This window comes from Procambarus clarkii, chromosome 6, assembly GCF_040958095.1.
Source record: "Procambarus clarkii isolate CNS0578487 chromosome 6, FALCON_Pclarkii_2.0, whole genome shotgun sequence".
In the NCBI taxonomy this organism is placed as follows: Eukaryota; Metazoa; Arthropoda; class Malacostraca; order Decapoda; family Cambaridae; genus Procambarus; species Procambarus clarkii.
In genome coordinates, this window is record NC_091155.1 from 31,133,744 (window position 1) to 31,156,435 (window position 22,692).

Genomic DNA, 22,692 nt, shown 5'->3' on the forward strand with positions numbered 1-22,692 from the left:
TGGCATCTATAAAGTAGATATATAAAAACACACACACATTCAAATGGAATGTTGTGTCAAAATTTCAAAGCAGTTTTTTTTTTTCTACCACAGATGTGGCCACACATTTACAACCAGCATATATACATTTTCTTCTGTCCTCCATGGACAGGGTTAGAGAAGTGTTAAACATATAGTTCAAGGGTTTATTGAACACTCAACCACAGAAGGTGATTCGGTGCTTTTAAAATGCTAAGCTAACCTACATACGTAAATACAGTACATAGATACACAGATTTACGTATGCCCTACATAAAGTGTTTGATGTGTCTTTTACCTAGTGTTATTAATGTACATTCACAAAGGTGAAATGTAATTCTGATCAGCTTCCACATATACATTTTACACATACATACATCAATTACATCAATTAATATAGCGTGTGTTGCACTTACGTCCAACAGATGCCGCTGTTTAATAAAAGCATGTTTTTTCCTGTCACTGGTGAGGCATGTATATAGTAGGTATAAAAAAAACCGTGCCTATTTGAATGCAATGTTGTGTCAAAATTTCAAAGCAATCAGTAAAGAGGTTTTGAAGATTTCCCTCGCATGGAAAACCATTTTTAAAAAAAAGCATGTTTTTTTCCCCATCACAGACGTGACATCTATATAGTACCTGTATGTATATAAAAACCCGCTCAGATGCGATTGGAACATTGTGTAAAAATTTCAAAGCAATCGGTGAAGAACTTTCGAAGATTAGCAATTTTGAACAAACGAACATTTCCATTTTTATTTATATAGATTCACAAACATTAAATATAAGTATCTACATGTTTTGTTCGGCATAACTGTACATCTAAGCTTGTATGACGAGTTCAAGCAATAAGAGATGTAGCCCCCCCCCCCCCCCTCCACACACACACACACACACACACACACACACACACACACACACACACACACACACACACACACACACACACACACACACACAAAATGCCCAAATGAGCCACAGAGATATTAGAAAGAACTTTTTTAGTGTCAGAGTGGTTGACAAATGGAATGCATTAGGAAGTGATGTGGTGGAGGCTGACTCCATACACAGTTTCAAGTGTAGATATGACAGAGCCCGATAGGCTCATGAATCTGTACACCTGTTGATTGACGGTTGAGAGGCGGGACCAAAGAGCCAGAGCTCAACCCCCGCAAACACAACTAGGTGAGTACACACACACACACACACACACACACACACACACACACACACACACACACACACACACACACACAGTCGGCTGGTGGCTGCTGCCGTCACTGGTTAAAGGCCAGACGCACTAATATTTCTCCTCCAACAACAATGTTTGTGGTGTTATTACACTCTCAGCCCGTCCTCCAAAAATGGGGAAGTAAATATAAGAAGACAAATAAGTGCAATTATGTACTATTCATAGCAGTTAGGAATTGTACTTATTTTCACTTAGTATTAAATCGTACTATCATATATATTGTGAATATTTGAGTTTACCTGAAAAACTGAATAGAAAACCACAACCTCACCTAACCGTCTTAGTTTTTGAAGATAATAATTTTATTGCTTCTTAATTACAATTAGTACTTAACCTATAGCTATATTGATATTACAGTTTTATAAAACTAATAAACAAAACTAAAATATATCAATAAATTGTAAAGAAACTCAGGATATTTTAAAATTTTGTATAAAATCTATAGTGTTTAATAAACCTGAAAAAGACATTCCTGATATTTAAAACTTGTGTACAGTGTATAGCAAATTGAAATTGAAAACTTTATCCTAAAATTCTGTGTGTCTTAACAGAAAACGATGAGAATTAAATCGGGGGAGGGAGTTGGGTAAATGTAACAGCCCCATAAGTGTAGTTATGCACTGTTTATGACAATAAGAAAATGTACTTATTACACTTTGTGTTAAATCGTACTGTCAATTCGGAGGATGGGCTGTACACTCAATACACACATTATATATAAGTATCTACATGTTTTATTCACCATACCTGTACAAATAAGCTGGTATAGTGCCCAAAGACCATAGTGACCACCAGTAAACATAATATATCATGCAAACAATGCACCTCCCTCACCAAAATGGCAGCTCCCAACATGCTCCTATTGCTGTTATTACATTCTATATCTATTTAGCAGTTTGTTGTCATTGTCTTCCATAATTTCTACCTTTACTATTTTCTGTCCTCAAATGCATTTTTTAAGGTCATTCCCATTTATTTTCTCGCTTCCATATAGCCATGGGGATGGGAGGAGGTGGGCAAGCAGGTTGGATAGATGGATGGTGGGTGGGTGGATGGATTGATGGATAGATGTCTGGTGGGTGGGCAGGCAAGGGCAGACATGATAGCAAAAAATTTGGCAATTTTACATCAAAGCTAGTAAACACGTTGGTAAAGAAAATCTTTCAGTCAATGTAGTATCATGTATGGGAAGAACACGTGGGTGGCGAGTGGGTGGGCAGGTGGTAGGGTTGGCGGACAGATGAGTAGCAGGGCGGGCAGCAAAGTCGGTGAATGGGTGGAAGGACGAACTTGTGTGGGTGGTCAAATAAAATGCAGTGAATGGAGATGTTATGGATGTCGCCTAACTCCACAATTTCAAAATAAAATTAAACTTTGAATACAAATATTGAAAGATTCAAAAGCACCCTAGATACAAAAAGCTAGACCTCATTTCCTTTAGTCACTGATATGTATGCACATCTCCAATAGGCCAAAGCTGTTGCATTATTTGACTTTACATTTTGCCTTTGTGCAACTTGGCTTTATTTTAACTTTAGTATTATATTGTTTGCCCTTGAAACTGAAATTTTGTTGATAGGAATGTGGCCATTATATGTGTTTAGTTCTCTTCTTTGTTGACAAAGTGGCTTAGCATTTTCTCCCCAACATTTTTTAATTTGTGTTTTTTCTGTACATGTAATTTATTTCATCATCTTGAATGATGCATTATTTGCTAATGGAGTTAAATTCCTTCTGTATTCATGAAGCCTTTGATTTCATTTCCAGAAGTGGATGTGTCCTCCATGTCGAGGTTTGTGCAATTGCTCTATATGTCGCAACCGAAGTGGGAAGAGTGCCACAGGAATCCTCATCAATATTGCTAAGGCTCGTGGCTTTGACAACGTGAAAGATTATCTTGAAAGTCTGATCAAGTAGTGTGACTTGCCTTTATTTTTAATGATTGTTGCAGAAGGTTTTTGCTTTTAAATAAAATATTTTTTTATGTATGTTTTGACAGTCATATGTGATCGAAATTGAGAAATATTGGTTGGCTATCATTTTATAAATATTTTTATAGTTACATGTGGAAGCACCTTGTGAATATGTACAGAAGGGAAGGGAACTATCAGGGGAGGAAAGTGCCAAGCTATTAACAACTAGAGCACTTGGAAGGGGTAGGAATGGTGCCCAACCAATTTGACGGTCGAATATGAATAGAATGAAGTTGTATTATAATAAATGGCTGTAATACTATTTGGTGTAACACATAATCGTAACTTTCATAAGTAAACTGACCGTGCCTTAAAAGCAAAAAAGGAACTGCCTGTTTATTTCTCTTAGTGAACAAATTCAATTTCTAACCTGCACTAAAATATCTTGCCTAGCTACCTTTTGTAGATTGAGTCAGCTGTCATGAGCTTGATAATCTTGCCTCTGCCCTTTTTAGGGTCTGGAGGACATATTTGTAGATACTGTTATGTTTACTTGTACTAAAGTGCTCTTGTCTAGGATGCACAGCCTCCATAATTCAGAACCTCTGAATGCTACAGCTCATTATTAACTTTGTACAGTTGTAAGTAACATTTTATTTCCAGCTACACTGCCTCTTTTAAGTTTAAAATCATTACATTTTACTATTTTCCCTAGATAAAGAATTGTCAAATTTATATACTATTGCTTTCTCATCTTTGGTTAATGTACTGTAAAAGCAATTGCATTTATGTACATCATAATGTTATTGGTACAGTAATAGTTTATTTGCGAAATCTGAGTAGTAAAACCTTCGATGGATTTCCTACAGTAAATGAGTCTGGTTTCAGAAAAAAAAATAAGTCATTTGATAGGCATTGACCCTATCTCTATAGGAAAGGAATGAGTAAGCATCTCATACTGATAAGGAACCCATGCAGGAAAATATGGTTACAGTAGTGATTCAAGTGATTACTTAACAGATTACTGTTGTGTGAAAGAAACTTGTAGTGAAGTTTCCCCCTTCCCCCAAACTAGTCATTGTTTTGTGTGCAACAGGTGCACGTTTAGCTTTTAGTTTTGTCATTTGCATAGCAAATTGACATAGGGTTCTTGCATGAATGAGAACACTGCTTGTGTAGAATTAATAGTAATAAAGATGCATACCTACCCAGCAGTAGCAAAGATTTAACATAGTGGACACCATTAGCACAAAGATGCACCACAAAGATGTAGTACAACATATGGAGAGAAATATGCTATGAGGCTGCAAAAAATAAATGATAAATAACCCCCCCCCACCCACCCCTTCCCTGGGCAATGAATCTTTCAAAAACATTGATTAAACATTACTTGAAAGTGTTTCCCACTGGAGAGGATTAGGGTTCAATCCCCACTGTTGTATGTGTGAAGATGGTTTTATATTTTTACCAAGTATAGACAACAAATAATGTGCCATACAGCCCTAAATTCAGTATATCTTGGATAGTAAATGCTGGAAAATTCCTATTGCATTTTATTTGTACTATAGGTTTACATGGCCTAGCATTCCATTACGGTAAGACCAACAAAGTCTTCTTGGCTTGGTGCCTTCTTTTATCCTAAGACCAAGTTATGTAATCAATAAAGTGATGGTTCTTGTCATTGCAAGGTAGTATATAATCTTCCTTTATGATAAAAATTGCCTAGGAAGATGATATAAAAAGTGTAGCACAACATTGGTACAGTTGTACAATTTACTTTTATTTAGATTAAATTTTTCCTTAATTTATAAGAGTAATTTTTACATTGTGGAGTGATCTGTAAATATTGGTTTTATAAAGAGTACTTTTTTATACAGTACTGTTCATGATTATATTCATGTGTTTTGGTTGTATAAGAATTACACTGATAATATATAAGGTCACTACTGGAATAATTTGGGATGTAATACTGTATGTGCCTTAACGAGAATCATGGTCAGTAGCGTGTTGTGGATCTTTTGAAAGTAATTTGATAGTGTTGCGATTGTATTTTTTATATTTTTTTATTTATTTATTATTAAATTAAATTACTACTTTCATTGGTGGGTAAAATGCTGTACATATATTCAATGTGGAAATGTACATGTATTCCAAGAGTAAAAATACTTTTTATATATATATATATATATGTGCATCAGTATTTTAACAGTATTATAGTTTTATTACAATTTAGTGATGTGAACATAGTTATGAAAATGTAGAATTGTTGCTATGGTATTTGTAATTTGTGTTATGGATGTTTTGCAAAATACTTCATTGTGATTTGGGAATGGTGGTGCACACTTGTGTTCTTTTACCTAATAAGTTTAACAAAAGTAATTCAACTCAAATAATTTTAAAATGTACTGTATAGCAAGAGGTGGTATGCCAGCAAAAATTCACTGTATATGTAAATACATCATGAACTGTGATTTTTTTTAATAACTTAATGACCAAAAGCATACCATGGGCATGGTAAAATGAAAATGCCATCATGGGAGCAAAAGGTTGAGAAGTTATTATATACCAATGCAAGTGTGTTGCTTTTAACTGTTTCTGTATAACAAGTGCAAGAAGCATTTTGGTTTTTAGTTATAGTCTGAGCAATGAGATGATTTTGGATGGCTGCCAATTTGTTTATGGCAGGAACTGCAAGGCGAGGTTTGTCGTTAACTGAAGTCACCTTCAACATTATCTTGCTATTATTTGTATACTGTAAACAAAATATGGAGTGCCTTGTTGAATGGGAATGTAATTTTGTTAATACTGTGAGTATATTTACTACAATATTTTGATACAATTTTTTTTTTTTTACCGTGGGGGGGGGGGGGGAATTATCAAGGGAAAGCACCAAGCCATTACGACTATATAGCACTGGGAAGGGGTCAGGATAAGGATTTGGGATAGGTCGGAGGGAAGGAATGGTACCCAACCACTTGGACGGTCGGGGATTGAACGCCGACCTGCATGAAGCGAAACCGTCGTTCTACCGTCCAGCCCAAGTGGTTGGGTAGGGGGGGGGGGGATTACACAAAGTGTTGAGGCTGCTGTTGGAGCTGTGGTGACGGCTGGTGGTCGAGGAGCGGACAGGTTGCCTGGAAACAAAATATAATATATGAGTTATGTCAAGAATTGAACAGAGGCATCAGATGAAAGAAAAAATCTTGCCCGACCGTTTCTGGCCTGCCCGAGGATTGAACCCAGCTCCCTCGATTGTATACCGAAGACGTAGACTACTGTTCTACAAGACAGAGTACTAGGGCAACTCGCATATAATGAAATATGGGGTCCGGTGAGTATAATTGTGGGTCCCGGTGAGTATAATGAAATACGCAATGTAAAATCATATATAAATCAACTAGAGGGGAAGCCGGCGATGCCCGGGTCTCTTTGACAGCAAAGAAATAAGCGAGGTCGGAGAACATCTATGGACGATCAAACCCACATTTTATAAAAAAAGAAAAAACTTCACATTCTTTGCTTGTCACTGATGTAATGTTACTAATGCCCCTGTTACCTATCACAATAGTGATAGGCGATCATCCTACTTAAACTAGGGGCAAGCGAAGCTAACCGCAATAGCCTGACCTCGAACAAGAACACAGATAAACAAACATTCTCTCTTATAGATCTTACAGGGTCCCGGTTTATACAGCCGGGCTGGTTTTCGATTCGCAGTCGAACATTTCGAGTTCGAATCCCGGGGGCGGGACAGAAAAGATTGGGTGCATTTCCTATAATAATGAATTATTAATGATTTGAATTATAGGTTTATTAGCACTGGAGTGTATGCGGTCACTCGGTCAGTTAGGTTAAGCGCCACTAGGATTGTACCGTGTTGGATGGATGACCGTGTTAGCTTTGGCCTGTTACTAGGCCATCTTATACTAGCAGGTCTACTGTATACTAGTAGACATTGATGCTAGTTACTAGAAGCTCAATTTTCCTTTAAAATGCTCTTCTTTCTTGTGAAAGAAAACGTTAAATAACATACTGATTAAAGGGGTAACTGACAAAATTTAGACATTCAGAATCGATTAGGAATAATCAAGAATTAAGAAAAACGAGAGATGAATTTAATAATAATAATAATTATTCGTTGTTATTAGTGTACGTGAGAGAGAGAGAAAGGAGAGACGTAAACATTTCCAGCTACGAACCTCTGTGCCCTCGTCAACCTGGTTAAGGCCCGCCAGCAAGAGCAGACGGTGCTGGGGCAGAAGATACCGTCTACAGGCTACCAGCTCTGGCAGATCTCCCTCTTCAGTAGTCTCCACGCCCTCTGTGAACCTGTCGGAGGCAGAGAGAAACTTGAGTCAGCCTACTGCAGGGTGCAACAATATTTTTGTTTACGGGTGGAAGGGGTGTATTCAGGTGGTGTGGACTGGTGAATGGTGTACTTTTAACGAAATCTATTGTTTTAGTCGATTTATTCATCCAGTGGGTGGTAGTGGACACCCCACACCCATCCTGTTGGTGGTAGTGGATCCCACACCCATCCTGTGGGTGGTAATGGACCCCACACCCATCCTGTGGATGGTAGTGGACCCCACGCCCATCCTGTGGATGGTAATGGACCCCACACCCATCCTGTGGGTGGTAGTGGACTCCCTACCCATCCTGTTGGTGGTAGCGGACCCCATACCTATCCCGTGGGTGGTAGCGGACCCTATACCTATCCCGTGGGTGGTAGTGGACCCCATACCAGGGCAGTGGAGGTTATCTAGCTTGAGGTTATCTTGAGATGATTTCGGGGCTTAGCGTCCCCGCGGCCCGGTCCTCGACCAGGCCTCCTTTTTTGTTACACACCCACAAGAAGCAGTCCGTAGCAGCTGTCTAACTCCCAGGTACCTATTTACTGCTAGGTAACAGGGGCATCAGGGTGAAAGAGACATTTTGCCCATGTCTCCGCCTCCACCGGGGATCGACCCCGGAACCTTAGGACTACGAATCCGAAGCGCTGTCCACTCAGCTGTCAGGCGCTGTCAGGACCACACACCCACCCTGTGATGGGGGGGGGGGGTCCTGTTCATGTTCTCTAAAATGAAACCCCAAAAGGAGGGAATTTTAGATGATTTAGGAATGCCAGAAAGTACTTGTTGACCAAGAATGCCAGAAAGAACTTGCTTACCAAGAATGCCAGAAAGTACTTGTTTACCAAGAATGCCAGAAAGAACTTGTTTACAAAGTATTCCTGAGCGTGCCTGCACAAGAGTACACGAATATGGTGCATATTGTCCCAGGTCGTCTGATAACGTGGAGGGGCAGTGGACTGTGATTCACTGGACTTAAAGTATGGTAATTATGAAGGGAAAGTTAACCCATTAGGACTACAGAGCACCTGGAAAGGAAACTAGGGCTAGGAGCTAGGATATGAGGATAGAACTGCAGCTGGGATAGGGGACGGATTGAAGGAACTATGCCCAGCAATCAGGTCATTGAGTTGAATCCGATGGATGACACTGTTGTAATGTGTTGGTGATGAGGAGGGGCTCCAGAGGGCAGCTGTAAGAGGACTACCACTAAGCTTCAGGCACGACCCACCTGACGAGGAAGAGACGCCGGTAGTCCCTACTGAGCTGGAGGTCGTGGAGACGGGAGAGTAGCGAGGGAAGTAGCGAGTCGCAAGGGTGTACTTCCCGTCCCATGGCCGCCACACACTCTGAAATATTAACCACAGAGATATTAACCACAGCGACTAATAACAGTGACCATCGACGCTTCATTCTAGTTAAATTAATCGAGGGAATTATAATTGACGCGTTTTTGTGTCATTGATGCTGGAGACAGTCTAGCTGTGCTTGAGACACAAACACTCAGCCTTGGGAGTTTTCATAATAGTGGGTTTATATTTCATATGGAGTTGAATTACAGTAGACCCTTAGCCTCGAAGAAGAAAGTGAATGGCATTCTGGGAAGCGTCATATACCTGTCAACGTGAGCTATGGACAACTGCACCATATCTTCAGGATTAACCAACGCATGGAGTTGGTAGGGCAAGATGAACACAGCCAACGCCATTCCCGTTACCCAGAGGAGTTTTACTGTCACTGTTCTTCAAGAATTGTTCATTAAATGTTCATCTCTGTTCTTCAAGAATTGTGCACTTTAAGACACTGACCTCAATAGCTTGGTCAGTGTTACACCACCACTGAGCCGGTCGGCCGAGCGGACAGCACGCTGGACTTGTGATCCTGTGGTCCTGGGTTCGATCCCAGGCGCCGGCGAGAAACAATGGGCAGTTTCTTTCACCCTATGCCCCTGTTACCTAGCAGTAAAATAGGTACCTGGTTGTTAGTCAGCTGTCACGGGCTGCTTCCTGGGGGTGGAGGCCTGGTCGAGGACTGGGCCGCGGGGACACTATAAAGCCCCGAAATCACCTCAAGATAACCTCAAGATAACCACTAACCCCTATAACCTTCTCCCAACTCCAGTAGTAATACTTGCCACACAAACGGGGTCAGAATTCATCAAGCATATTTATACAGCCACTGACGAAACCTGTACATCTTTCTTAATGATAGCGAGTGTGTTTACAGACATATTAAACAGTTTACCAGCTTGGCAACTTCACAACCCAAGGTTGTTGTTGTTAACCTCGAGGTGCTTAGCGGCTCGTAACCTGTTTAATCAATGTAAACCAAGCAGCCAAGATTGATGAAAGATGTACAGGTTTCGTAAGTGTATTTATAAATTAATCATGGGTTAGGTTGCTCTCGACGACCTCCTCCTTCAGGAGGAACTTACCAGCCGGGTCTCCACCACGCCGGAGAACCTGCTGGAGACGCAGGAGAGCTGGGGAGAGAACCACCACGACAGAGACGTCCTCCCTCACCGCCAGCTTCTCCAGGAGCCAGGTGCCTGGGTCCTCAAGCTGCTCCGGCTCCGTCAGTCTCCAGATGTCCACCACCTGAGGAGAGCGCCCCGCCGGGTAAGAATGGGACTTTCACAACCACCACTCCTGGGTCAGTGCCCCACATGGAAGGATGCACATATTTCTTAGTGTAAACCAAATAATGCAATTTCCAATATTCAGATTTCTGCTTTTCTTATTAAATTTTGTACTAATTTGAGAGAGAGAGAGAGAGAGAGAGAGAGAGAGAGAGAGAGAGAGAGAGAGAGAGAGAGAGAGAGAGAGAGAGAGAGAGAGAGAGAGAGAGAGAGAGAGAGATGGAGGGAGAGAGAGGGATGGATGGAGAGAGAGAGGCATAATCTCACCTGTCTGTCACAGTGGGCTGTGATGTCCTCCGCCAGGGTGGCACAGAGACCCTCCAGCCTGCTGGTGTCCAGGGCGTGGATCAGCAGCACCTCCCCTCCTGCTGGTGGTGGTGAAGGCTGTGACAGTGGTGGTGGTGAAGGCTGTGACAGTGGTGGTGGTGGTGAAGGCTGTGACAGTGGTGGTGGTGAAGGCTGTGAGAGTGGTGGTGGTGAAGGCTGTGACAGTGGTGGTGGTGAAGGCTGTGACAGTGGTGGTGGTGAAGGCTGTGACAGTGGTGGTGGTGAAGGCTGTGACAGTGGTGGTGGTGAAGGCTGTGACAGTGGTGGTGGTGGTGGTGAAGGCTGTGACAGTGGTGGTGGTGGTGGTGGTGGTGAAGGCTGTGACAGTGGTGGTGGTGAAGGCTGTGACAGTGGTGGTGGTGGTGGTGAAGGCTGTGACAGTGGTGGTGGTGGTGGTGGTGGTGAAGGCTGTGACAGTGGTGGTGGTGGTGGTGGTGGTGAAGATTGTGACAGTGGTGGTGGTGGTGGTGAAGGCTGTGACAGTGGTGGTGGTGAAGGCTGTGACAGTGGTGGTGGTGGTGGTGAAGGCTGTGACAGTGGTGGTGGTGGTGGTGAAGGCTGTGACAGTGGTGGTGGTGGTGGTGAAGGCTGTGACAGTGGTGGTGGTGGTGGTGAAGGCTGTGACAGTGGTGGTGGTGGTGGTGGTGAAGGCTGTGACAGTGGTGGTGGTGGTGGTGAAGGCTGTGACAGTGGTGGTGGTGGTGGTGGTGAAGGCTGTGACAGTGGTGGTGGTGGTGGTGAAGGCTGTGACAGTGGTGGTGGTGGTGGTGGTGGCAGTAGTGGTGGTGAGAGTAGCACCAGGAGCAGCAGTGGTGATAATATAACCAACATGGTGGTGGTTGAGGAAAATTTTCGGCGAGAATGATTAACGGAGCTGCGAGAGCGCCCACTGGCCACGGTACTGGTGCCATGATAGTGATTATGATGGTGACACACACACACACACACACACACACACACACACACACACACACACACACACACACACACACACACACACACACACACACACACACACACACACAGGGATTTTAGGGGGCGCGAGACGGTGAAGGTAGGAAGGGGGAGCCGCAGTTGCGAGTTGGCGAAGTAGACCACTGCGTTACAGAGTTATAAGTTCCCACTCATGACAGATCATTACCAGTTTACAAGGGATTATAACGCTGTTGTCAATAGATGCGTGAATCTGTTTGCCGTTCTGGGAATATCGCTCTAATGCAGCGTCTTAAGAACAAAAATTAAATCGGTTATTTTCTTTATTAATGATGTAAGGGTCCGAGTTAACGGACAATGAAAAACCACATATATGGAGAGCAACAAAAGGTGAATCAAAAATAGTTCCGTTTCCGAGTGAGAAGACACGCTCGAGGAGGAGTGTAGCTGTGAGGGCGTTTAGTACCTGAGTGGGAGGTGTTGTGAGTGCCTGCAGGGGTAGCCTCTACGTCCCCGAGGTCCGAGGGATCCAAGAATCTGTCCCTGACGAAGTAGCCGACGAGCGCCAGGACAAACACAGCCACGCCAGCCACCACTATCAGCGACGCCGACGCCCTGGAGGTGGCACACGCACCAACACAGAAAAAATGGGGAATTAGTGTGTGTGTGTGTGTGTGTGTGTGTGTGTGTGTGTGTGTGTGTGTGTGTGTGTGTGTGTGTGTGTGTGTGTGTGTGTGTGTGTGTGTGTGTGTGTGGGTGTGGTGTGCGTGTGCGTGTGCGTGTGTGTGTGTGCTTACCTAGTTGTGCTTGCGGGGGTTGAGCCCTGGCTCTTTGGTCCCGCCTCTCAACGGCCAATCAACTAATGTACAGGTTCCTGAGCCTATTGGGCTCTATCATATCTACATTTGAAGCTGTGTATGGAGTCAGCCTCCACCACATCACTGCCTAATGCATTCCATTTGCCTACTACTCTGACACTGAAAAAATTCTTTCTAACGTCTCTATGGCTCATTTGGGCACTCAATTTCCACCTGTGTCCCCTAGTGCATGTGCCCCTTGTGTTAAAAAGTCTGTCTTAATCTACCCTACCAATTCCTCTGAGAATCTTATATGTGGTGATCATGTCCCCTCTAACTCTTCTGTCTCCTAGTGACGTGAGGTTTAATTCCCGTAGTCTCTCCTCGTAGCTCATACCCCTCAGTTCGGGTACTAGTCTGGTGGCAAACCTTTGAACCTTTTCCAGTTTAATCTTATGCTTGACTAGATATGGACTCCATGCTGGGACCGCATACTCCAGGATTGGTCTGACATATGTGGTATATAATGTTCTGAAAGATTCCTTACACAAGTTTCTAAAGGTCGTTCTTATGTTAGCCAACCTGGCATATGCCGCTGATGTTATCCTCTTGATATGAGCTTCAGGGGACAGGTCTGACGTGATATCAACCCCCAGGTCTCTCTCTCTCTCTCTCTCTCTCTCTCTCTCTGATTCTTGAAGTATTTCATCTCCCAAATGATACCTTGTATCTGGTCTCCTGCTCTCTACACCTATCTTCATTACATTGCATTTGCTTGGGTTAAACTCTAACAGCCACTTGTTCGACCATTCCTGCAGCTTGTCCAGGTCTTCTTGAAGTCTCAAGCTGTCCTCCTCTGTCTTAATCCTTCTGTGTGTGTGTGTGTGTGTGTGTGTGTGTGTGTGTGTGTGTGTGTGTGTGTGTGTGTGTGTGTGTGTGTGTGTGTGTGTGTGTGTGTTTTAAACCCTGTAAGGTGCGCGGTTGTTTAAAAATACTACAACGAAGAGCATTTGACTGAAAAAATAGTTACCAAGTGAAATGGGGAAAAAAATCGCAGATAACTTATACTGGCGCAGTATAAGGAATAAAACCAATTATTAAGACATTTTTCACAGTTGAGCCTAAATTCACACTTCCATCTGTGAGTAACTAGCTCATCAAGACTGTAACTTGCTTAGTTAAGTGAATTGTTGGGTTCCCTCCCTGAGCCCATCGTGTGCCTCTGTAACCCTTTCCACTACTGCCCACAAGATGGGTATAGGGTGCATAATAAATGAACTAAACTAAGTAAACATCTGTGATTGTACCTGTGTAAACATATATGCATTTAACTGCCTTAGTCGGTGATAGGAGACCTCACCTTTCCCAGGATGCAACCCACAACAGTCACCTAACTCATAGGTACCAATTTAACAGGTAAGCGAATAGGTGCTTCAGGTGAAAGGAAGCCGTGTCCCGCCATTTCTGTCTTGTCCGGGTATTGAACCTGGGTACTGTGATTGCGAGTCAAAGACGTAGACCACTGTGAAACCACAGATATGTGGTGGGTATTTCTATATATATTCTCACAGTCGAGTACTTGTACTACGTGAGTACCTGTTGATGAACTGGCCGTTGATGTAATGATCGGTACATCAATGGCCTTGCTTCTTGCAGGTTGGCGTTCGATCCCCCAATGACCCCAAACCCTATTATATATGGTTTGGGGTCATTTTATATATTATATTTTATATAACAGTAACTGCTTATAAGTATTTAAATTTACGTTGAATTACAGATGGTCGTGCCTGCGAAGATTCTCACTCCTGCTAACTGTCGTTCCCACCCGACACTGCAGCTCCTTACAGTGTAATCAGCTCGAGATGAACAACCAACATTGTTCACCCAGCAGTGAACGGGTACCTGGTGGTTAAACGATTTAATTGGCGGGTCGTATTCTGGGGGGAAAAATTATGATTAAGGACCTGCCCGAAACGCTATGCCTGCTAGTGGCTCTACGAGACTAAGAAAGTTTATAAATAAATAAAAATACAATCAGGCATTGTTTATTTTCAAGTTACTGGTTGGAGTTAACTCCAAATTTGGAGTTGGAGTTCATTTTTGGAGTCGGGTATAGCGACAGGTTGTTCACCTCCAGTCATACAATAGCTTGAACGACCTCATCCCTTTTGTGTGTGTATCTATACCTCCATACACATACTTCAATATCAATTACACCTCGCAATGGGACAAGAAACTCGATCAATACATTATTGACCTCTGAGGGTGACCTCTGACCTCCGAGGGTGACCTCTATGAGCCCCTGTGCACATCACACCTGCTGCTGGGGGGTGGGGGGGGGGGGTTAGCCGACGTTGTTAAGGAGGAGGTTTGAGAAAATCTAATCCTTTTTAATAATCGTTGAGCTCTCTCGTCATTAATTACACCGATCTCGCAGATAAAAGATTATTTGGTTGAAAGGTTTTAGTGTTATTTCACTTACATTTTGGGTTTGAGTTCGACTCGGGTTTCAGGAGGCGAGGGATCGAGCCCCTGGTGTGTGTACAGCCGCTCGTCGTCCCGTGACTCTGGCGCGGTGCATCCCTCTGCTGTCGCCTTCAGGATAGGGGTGAACTGGTAAGGATAGAGGATGTGTAGTGGAGGAGGAGCTGGGATATTGCTTATGCTGTTAATGGAGAAAGGCTTTAATGATGGTGATAGTGGTGATGGTGGTGGGGGTAATGGTGATGATAGTGGTGTTGGGTGATGGTGATGGTATAGATAGTGATGGGTCAAGTTGTCTTTATTACCATGGAAGGGTTGAATGATTCATCCATATTTATATGTCTAATCCTCGCCCCCCCCCCCCTACTAAACAGTCTCCCTGACTTGGCACCTTATTTCCATAATTACTTACTAACCTACTTTTTTAAACAATCAAACTATCCTGGGCCAATTACGTTACCTCGATAGCTTGTTCCACAAATCAACAACCTTGTTTTCAAACCTGTATTTTACCTCAGGTTTTTAGCGTTAATCTAAGCTTCTTCAAGTCCACACTTCCACTCCCTAAGTGGACTCGTCAAATTGAAAATGTGGCAATTGCAACTCACTACCAAGAAGTATTGTTCTCCAGGAACATAAGTTCCTTGCACTTGGATGTTCTGGATGTTCTTCAGGGCCTCCGCCGTGCCCACAGAGTCCCAGGTTGAGTTGAAGACCTCCACCTTCCAGCCCCGGACCTTCGGCGACGGCTTCAGGTTCACCGCCAACAGGGTGTTGCTCCTGACGGAGAAAAACCAGTATTGATCGTGACATTTTTTTGTATATCTATTGGCTAGGGTTGGTCAGTCCAGCAACCAGGAGGCCTGGTCGACGACCGGGCCGCGGGGACGCTAAGCCCCAGAAACACCTCAAGGTAGGGTACCCGGCGTCGCTCGGGGTCACGGAGGGCCGCATCTACACTACACACGGCCCTTCATCACTGTTACCATCTACACTACATACGATTATCATTGTATCCCATCTACACTATACACTACCGTCATCACTGTAGCCCCATCTGCACTATCTTCATCACCATCTACACTACACTCTGCCACCATCGCAGGCACTGTCTCCTCTACACCGTCCTCACTCCTATAAGTAGCCGTACTAAAGCGTTTCTCAGACTTATTTAACCTGCTGCAATTAACTAAGTAATCCTGGTTAATAGCCAAGGCACAACCATTACAACCCTGACCTATAACCACGGTGCAACCTTCATAACCCCCTCACCAACAACCACAATATCAACCACTACCACCCTCACCAACAACCACTACAACCCTTACCAACAACCACAATTCCAACCACTACAACCCTTATCAACAACCACAATTCCAACCACTACAACCCTTATCAACAACCAGAATTCCAACCCTTACAACCCTCACCAACAACCACCACAACCCTCACCAACAACCACACAACCCTCATCATCAACAATAACAACCACCACAACCCTCATCACCACAACCCTCACCAACAACCACCACAACCCTCATCATCAACAATAACAACCCCCACAACCCTCACCACCACAACCCTCACCAACAACCACCACAACCCTCATCACCACAACCCTCACCAACAACCACCACAACCCTCATCACCACAACCCTCACCAACAACCACCACAACCCTCATCACCACAACCCTCACCAACAACCACCACAACCCTCATCATCAACAATAACAACCCCCACAACCCTCACCACCACAACCCTCACCAACAACCACCACAACCCTCGCCAACAACCACAACACACTCACCTGAAGAAGGGGCCGGTGTAGGTGGCCGCGATATCGTTGACTCCCGGTAAGACGACCTCCTGAGACCTGAGAGTGCCACACCTCACAAGGAAGCAGCCGGCCTGGCTCACACACCGACTACCTTCCTTCTGTAGCAGGTAAGGTGATATTAGGGTCAGGAGGGAGCGCCTCCTGGGGCCATTAGGGCTATATAGCATCTGGGAAGGGGGTCAGGATAAGGATTTGGGACGAGTGGGGGGGGGGGGGAAGGAATGGTGCCCAGGCACTTGGACGGTTGGGGATTGAACGCCGACCTGCATGAGGCAAAACCGTCGCTCTACCGTCCAGGCCAAGTGGTTGGGTAGCATTCTGTAGGAGGAGATGAGGGAATGGCTAATCCCTAAAACTCTTATGATAGTTATTTTAATCATTTGAAAATAATTGCTAAAATAATTATTACTTGTATGGGTAGTTGAAGTTTTATTGCTGCTGATTGCCATGTTCCTCACCTTCCCCCCCACCCCCTATCGTCTGGAACTTTACTATCACCAGCATCTTCACTATCAGCACCAGTCATCATAATCATTATTATGTCATCATTTCTTTAATGCTGATTTTGTCCTAAATACCAGCACTGAACAATACCTTTTTTTCCTGAACCATTGACTGAAAGATGGGATAAGGAGCCCACAATGTGTCCATTATCCATCCCTATTATAGTGAGCTGTGTCTATCCAATATCCCTGTCATAGTGAGCTGTTTCCATCCTCTATCCATATCTTAGCGAGGAAGAGTCACTAAATTCTTAGATAGATAGCTTGGCTTCGTGATTCCTTCTCATTATAATCTCTCTTTTTCCTATAAGAGTTTTGTTTTGTAAAAAGAGAAGCGAGTTACCTTCGGAGGCCACATGATCATGGGCTGGAGCGGCTCGTTGTCGCATCTCTCAACATAAAGTTGTCCGCCTGCAGAACCATGGGAGAATGTGAATGAGAGAGAGAGACAGATAGAGAGACACAGACACAGCGAGATAGCGACACAGCAAGGCTCAGAGACACAGCAAGACACATAGAGACACATTGACTGGCAGACAGAGACAATGTCCAGCACGTGTTGCGTCAATAACGTACAATTTGGGAGTGAATGACATTGAAAACATCGTTGTTTTGCTTGTAAACAAAGTATTGGGGAACTAGTTAAGAAACGCTTTGAAAATTAAATTGATGGTTCGTTAAACATGTTTATAACTAAAACAAAATTTTTTAATTCTGTTGAAATCAAGACAAATTATATCATGAAAAATATTGAAAATAAGATGTGCGTAATTTATAGAAGTGTGTGTACTCGCCTATTTGTGCCTGCAGAATAGACCATTAGCTCTTGGACCCCATCTTTCTAACCGTCGGTTATCTAATGTACCGACTCTCAAACTATTTTTCCTCCATCTAATACACATATTTCTTTCTAACACACACACACACACACACACACACACACACACACACACACACACACACACACACACACACACACACACACACACACACACACACACACACACACGCACGCGCACACACACATCCCAAGATGCATCCCGTAGCAGCTGTCAAACTCCCATATACCTATTTATTGCTAGGTGAACAGACACATTAGGTTCAAGAAACTGCGTAATTCTGCCTCGACCGCTAATCAATCCTTGGGACTGCGACCCCAGAGCGCTTTACGTTCGGCCACGAGGACCTGTATGTAAGATTACATGTTACCTGGACACCGAGGACTTCTGTTACACCTGACGGGGTCGGCGACGGAGATGCTGTAGTCGAGAGAGGAGGTGACGTTGGCGTCCTCTGCCGCCGTCGCTGTCACTGCTAGGGGCGTACATGGCTCCGGTGGGGGGACGTGGGTCTCGGAACCTGCAGGCACATGGGACATTTCCCCTTGGGGCTTGGGACAGTTCCATAGAGGCACGAAAATCGTACAAAAAGGGCAGAAAGAGATTCAGACTGAGTCACAATAACGGGGCTGCAGATATGATAACGGAAACACACATCAGAAGATGAGGAGACGACGACGTTTCGGTCCGTCCAGGACCATTGTCAAGTCAACGCACGACCTGATAATGGTCCAGGACGGACTGAGACGTCGTCGTCTCCTCATCTTCCGGTGTTTAGTTTGGTCATCATAACAGAAATAAATGTTGATGCTTTCTTTGTCACATCTAAAAGTGAAGATAATTATTTTTATGTTATCTATATCTAAATGAATCTACGTAATAGACTAAAATAAAAACATAGTTCAAAATTACATTTAACATAAGAGTTATAGAACCAGCAGAAGCCCAAATAGGCGGGCTCCTATTTAAATACACCCAAACTCGTTCATCATATGTCTAACTCACGATGGAAACAACCAAGTTCTTCAGCTATGTTTTGTTAAGCCCCATTTAGATTGTACAGTTAGGTTTTGGTCGCCATACGACACAAGGGACAAATTCTGCTTCTTCTTGAGAATAGGTGCAGTTTGCATGAAGGGTTTACCCTCCCGATGACTGCACCAGGACAGATGTAGGGAGACGCGTTGACGTTGAGGAGAAGAAAGTCAAAAGTGTTAGATGTGTCGGGTCGTAGAGAAAGGAGTGGCGACGAAACAAAGGAGGACGTTAAAGGGAGACTCGCCGCACCGTAGGGCGGGGTGTCGAGTTCACGGCAGCAGCTGATCCACGTACGGCGTAACGGTGTGTGCAAGACGTCGACTAATATTTCTCCGTAAACTTGTATATCAGAAAGCGCAAGAAGTACGCATCCCAAATCACCCACGTGTCAGGGGACACCCGGCCACCAGGCGGTGCCTTCGGCTGAGACATCTTATCCGGCACCTTATAAACAAACTCCTTCACCCGCGACACCCAGATAGTGGACGAGCACCACGGGATCGGAAGCACCCGGGCATACAGGTATACAGATAAGGGCCCAACACCGGACCCTCACAGGTCACGACCCCAGCAGTCGGGACTAGGCTTCCCCCACACCGGGGCAACGAAGGACGGGGAACCGCAGGGGATGCAGGCGCGACATCGACCCCACCACTAGGCACAGGAGCCGAGGTCCCCCGGCGCACATCTTTCCGCAACACCACGACGAGGTCCCGATCATCAGGGACAACCCCCCCCCCCCGGCGAAGATCCAACAGTAGGAGACGCAGGAGGGGGGGGGGGGGCACAGGTAGCAACTTCGGAGCCCCTCACAGCACCAACAACCACTGCGGGGGACGCCAGAGCACCATATTCCCCCACCAACTCCCAAGGCACACCACGAACGGGAGACACACTCCGAGCCCGCCGCGAAAGCTTCGAGACAGGCCGCACCACACCACTCCCAGCAGGCCCCGCCGCAGGCACAGTCACCATCTTCACATCTACACAGGCCACACCCGCACCGCCAGAAGAGTCCACATCGCCCGCACTGTCCGCATCATTCAGGGAAACAGCCTCAGAATACCAACACGCACGCTTCTGCAAAGGAGAAGCAGAACTACAGTCGCCAACACACATAGGCACGGCAGGCACCTCCAAAACAGCAGAACCCGCGTACCCGGGAGCCGGTACCACATCCACAGACGGGGGCAGGACATAGACTTCCACCGGGACATCCTGCACTACACGCAGCGCAGGCGACGGCCCGACACCCACACACACCGGCGCAACAACCCCAGGGGCCACAGCAGGTACCAGACGTGTCGGACAGGCTGTAGAACTCGCCTCAACAGGCGGAGCAGCAGACAGGCAATCAGGCGCCTCAAGCACAGCACCCACTCCGTCCTAAGAACCGTCCGAACGCAACAGGGGCGGAAAATCCTCCGCACGAAGAACATGCACCCGACCAGTCGCTCCCACGTCGCACGCTGCAGCCAGATGACCCTCGTGACCACACCGATAACAGGTGCGCAGTTGACCCCGATACAGGCAACGGAGCGTGTAACCCAACACGGACATCGACGACGGTACACTACACTTCAGCGACATCGTCAGGGTGCGGGAGCCGTCAAGCAAACCAACACAGTGCCCGTCAAGGACCTTGTTCCAACGAAGACTTAACATTGTCCCAAATCGTTCAAAACAGGTTAAAAAGTCGTCCTGAAATTCGTAGGGGGTACCATGCACCGCCATAGACGTCAAGGTGACACTAATATTCACCACCTTAACAGAGCCAGCAGTATCAGGGAGAGGGTAAACACGCCGCTCACACCGCTCGAGAAACGCCTGAAAAGCAGGCGTTTCGGCGGAACTTTACCACAGCATGGTTGCCCTGAAGCAGCTGGACGCCCACTAGGTCCGACAGCTGCACATGTAGCACGTCCACCAGGGCGACACCAACCGGTCCACCGGCACCGTAAATGCCAGATCAGCCGACAATGTCCTCTTCACCGGAGGGCAAGAAGTCCCAGAAGCCAAGTCAAACGTCACCCCGTCAGTGGCAAACCACCACCAGCAGGGCAAACCTAGCAATCACCCAACGTAAACACTAGCCAGAAGCGGAGAGACCTCAGGAGCGTCCGACCCGGCTGGCGGTCACCACCCTATTCCGGGACAAATTCACTTAAACGCTTTGAATAAAGAATAACAAAGTTAACCCTAGAAATTAGACCCCTTCCATAGAGAGTGGAAGATTGAGAAAGCCAAATACATTTTCTATAAAGGAGAAGTGTTAGGGGTGACATGATTAAAGTGGATGAACGGGGATAACATAATGAAGAATTTTTAAAACACGAAAATATGGATATAAATTGGATAAAGTTTAGATTCAGGAAAGACCTGGGTAAATACTGGTTCGGTAACAGGGTTGTGAATCAGGTTACCGGATTGCGTAGTAGACTTGGGATCCCTCGATTGTTTCAAGCGTAGGTTAGACCTATATATTAATGAGTTTGAGTATATATAAATAGAAGCTGCCTAGTATGGAGCTAATAGGTCTTCTGCAGTTACCTTAACTTGTGTTAAATGCAATTTAGAACACCATTTTCTATATTCTTATGTTCTTAAGACTGGTGGCCAGGTCTCCCGCAGATTACCTGGTGTAGTGGAGTAGTAGTCAGAGTCCTCACCAGCTCCAGCTCCTGGGCCCATCGTCGCGGCTACTGTCAACACCGTCAACAGCCTCGTCAGATCCACTGTAAGTAATGACAGTTGTAATCTGTGATAGTCGATGAGTATCGTTCAACACAAGGATTGTTCAGTTCAAGTATCGTTCAATACAAGGATCGTTCAATACAAGGAACGTTCAACACAAGGAACGTTCAACACAAGGAACGTTCTATACATAGTTCATATATCAGGATCGTACAGTATAAAACGTCATATATGAAGTGGTTTTGCCTCAGGAATCGTACCAATTGCGACAGTCTTGACCATTATTCTCAAAGCGTCAATTTTACGGTGCTAATAATTTCCCCTAAAGCACAAGAATTTTGACGTTGTCTTCGAAAGCGTCGACATGGCGGTGTATTAAGTGGCTGCGACTGAAGTCAATAGAGGCGTCACCAGCGAAGGGAAGTGTGGAAGCCAACTGACGATAGCGGGGAGAACGATAGCGGGAGAACGATAGCCCTGTGTTATCGTCTGTAAACTCACCAATAACACACAAAATGCACCGCTTTTTGTACGCTCGACGTACAAGCGTACGAATTCGAATGCCGTTATGTTTTGGAAAGCATTGAAAACGTACGGTTTGAAGGACTCGATGTGAATTTAGGAGAGGGCGAGTGCGGTACGCTACGGTACAGTGTGGGGCCAGGTACGGTGTGGGACGGTACAGTGCGATACGCTGGCAACCAGGCCAAACTAATGCGATGAACATGGTTAATCTACTAGCACATCCGGTTTAATTTATGCTGGCTAACTCGTTTTTGCCCCTCTCCCTCCCCCCCCTCCCCCTCTCTCCCTCCCTCCCTCCCTCCCTCCCTCCCTCCCTCCCTCCCTCCCTCCCTCCCTCTGTCTCTCTCTGTCTCTCTCTCCATCCACATGATTGGCCACAATAAGAGAACATGATCACCACGAAATTCACACTTACAATAATAATACAATTCAATAATACAATTGACGATTTACTATAAAACCCCAAAAACGGCCAACCTACTCATGAAAAACTCTCCAGACACCATACAGAACGCCTTGAAGGAGACCAACGTCGTCTAT

General features: G+C 45.1%; 2 protein-coding genes across 2 annotated transcripts in view; one reads left to right on the plus strand and one right to left on the minus strand.

Moving 5' to 3' along the window:
- The window catches only part of LOC123753962 (cell division cycle-associated protein 7), a 24,036-nt gene extending 19,166 nt beyond the window's left edge, over positions 1–4,870 (plus strand). The window contains exon 7 of the mRNA XM_045735988.2: positions 3,038–4,870. Coding sequence (XP_045591944.1) covers positions 3,038–3,187 — 150 coding nt within the window. The 3' untranslated portion in view covers positions 3,188–4,870. The remainder of the gene's footprint in view (positions 1–3,037) is intronic.
- LOC123753961 (uncharacterized) overlaps positions 4,723–22,692 on the minus strand; it is a 23,574-nt gene continuing 5,604 nt past the window's right edge. Inside the window, exons 3-14 of the mRNA XM_069311257.1 lie at positions 21,570–21,668; positions 18,266–18,415; positions 17,400–17,467; positions 16,524–16,651; positions 15,323–15,494; positions 14,713–14,843; positions 11,900–12,048; positions 10,441–10,538; positions 9,970–10,132; positions 8,767–8,884; positions 7,383–7,512; positions 4,723–6,317 (exon numbers count right to left, since the gene is read on the minus strand). Coding sequence (XP_069167358.1) covers positions 6,249–6,317; positions 7,383–7,512; positions 8,767–8,884; positions 9,970–10,132; positions 10,441–10,538; positions 11,900–12,048; positions 14,713–14,843; positions 15,323–15,494; positions 16,524–16,651; positions 17,400–17,467; positions 18,266–18,415; positions 21,570–21,668 — 1,475 coding nt within the window. The 3' untranslated portion in view covers positions 4,723–6,248. The remainder of the gene's footprint in view (positions 6,318–7,382; positions 7,513–8,766; positions 8,885–9,969; positions 10,133–10,440; positions 10,539–11,899; positions 12,049–14,712; positions 14,844–15,322; positions 15,495–16,523; positions 16,652–17,399; positions 17,468–18,265; positions 18,416–21,569; positions 21,669–22,692) is intronic.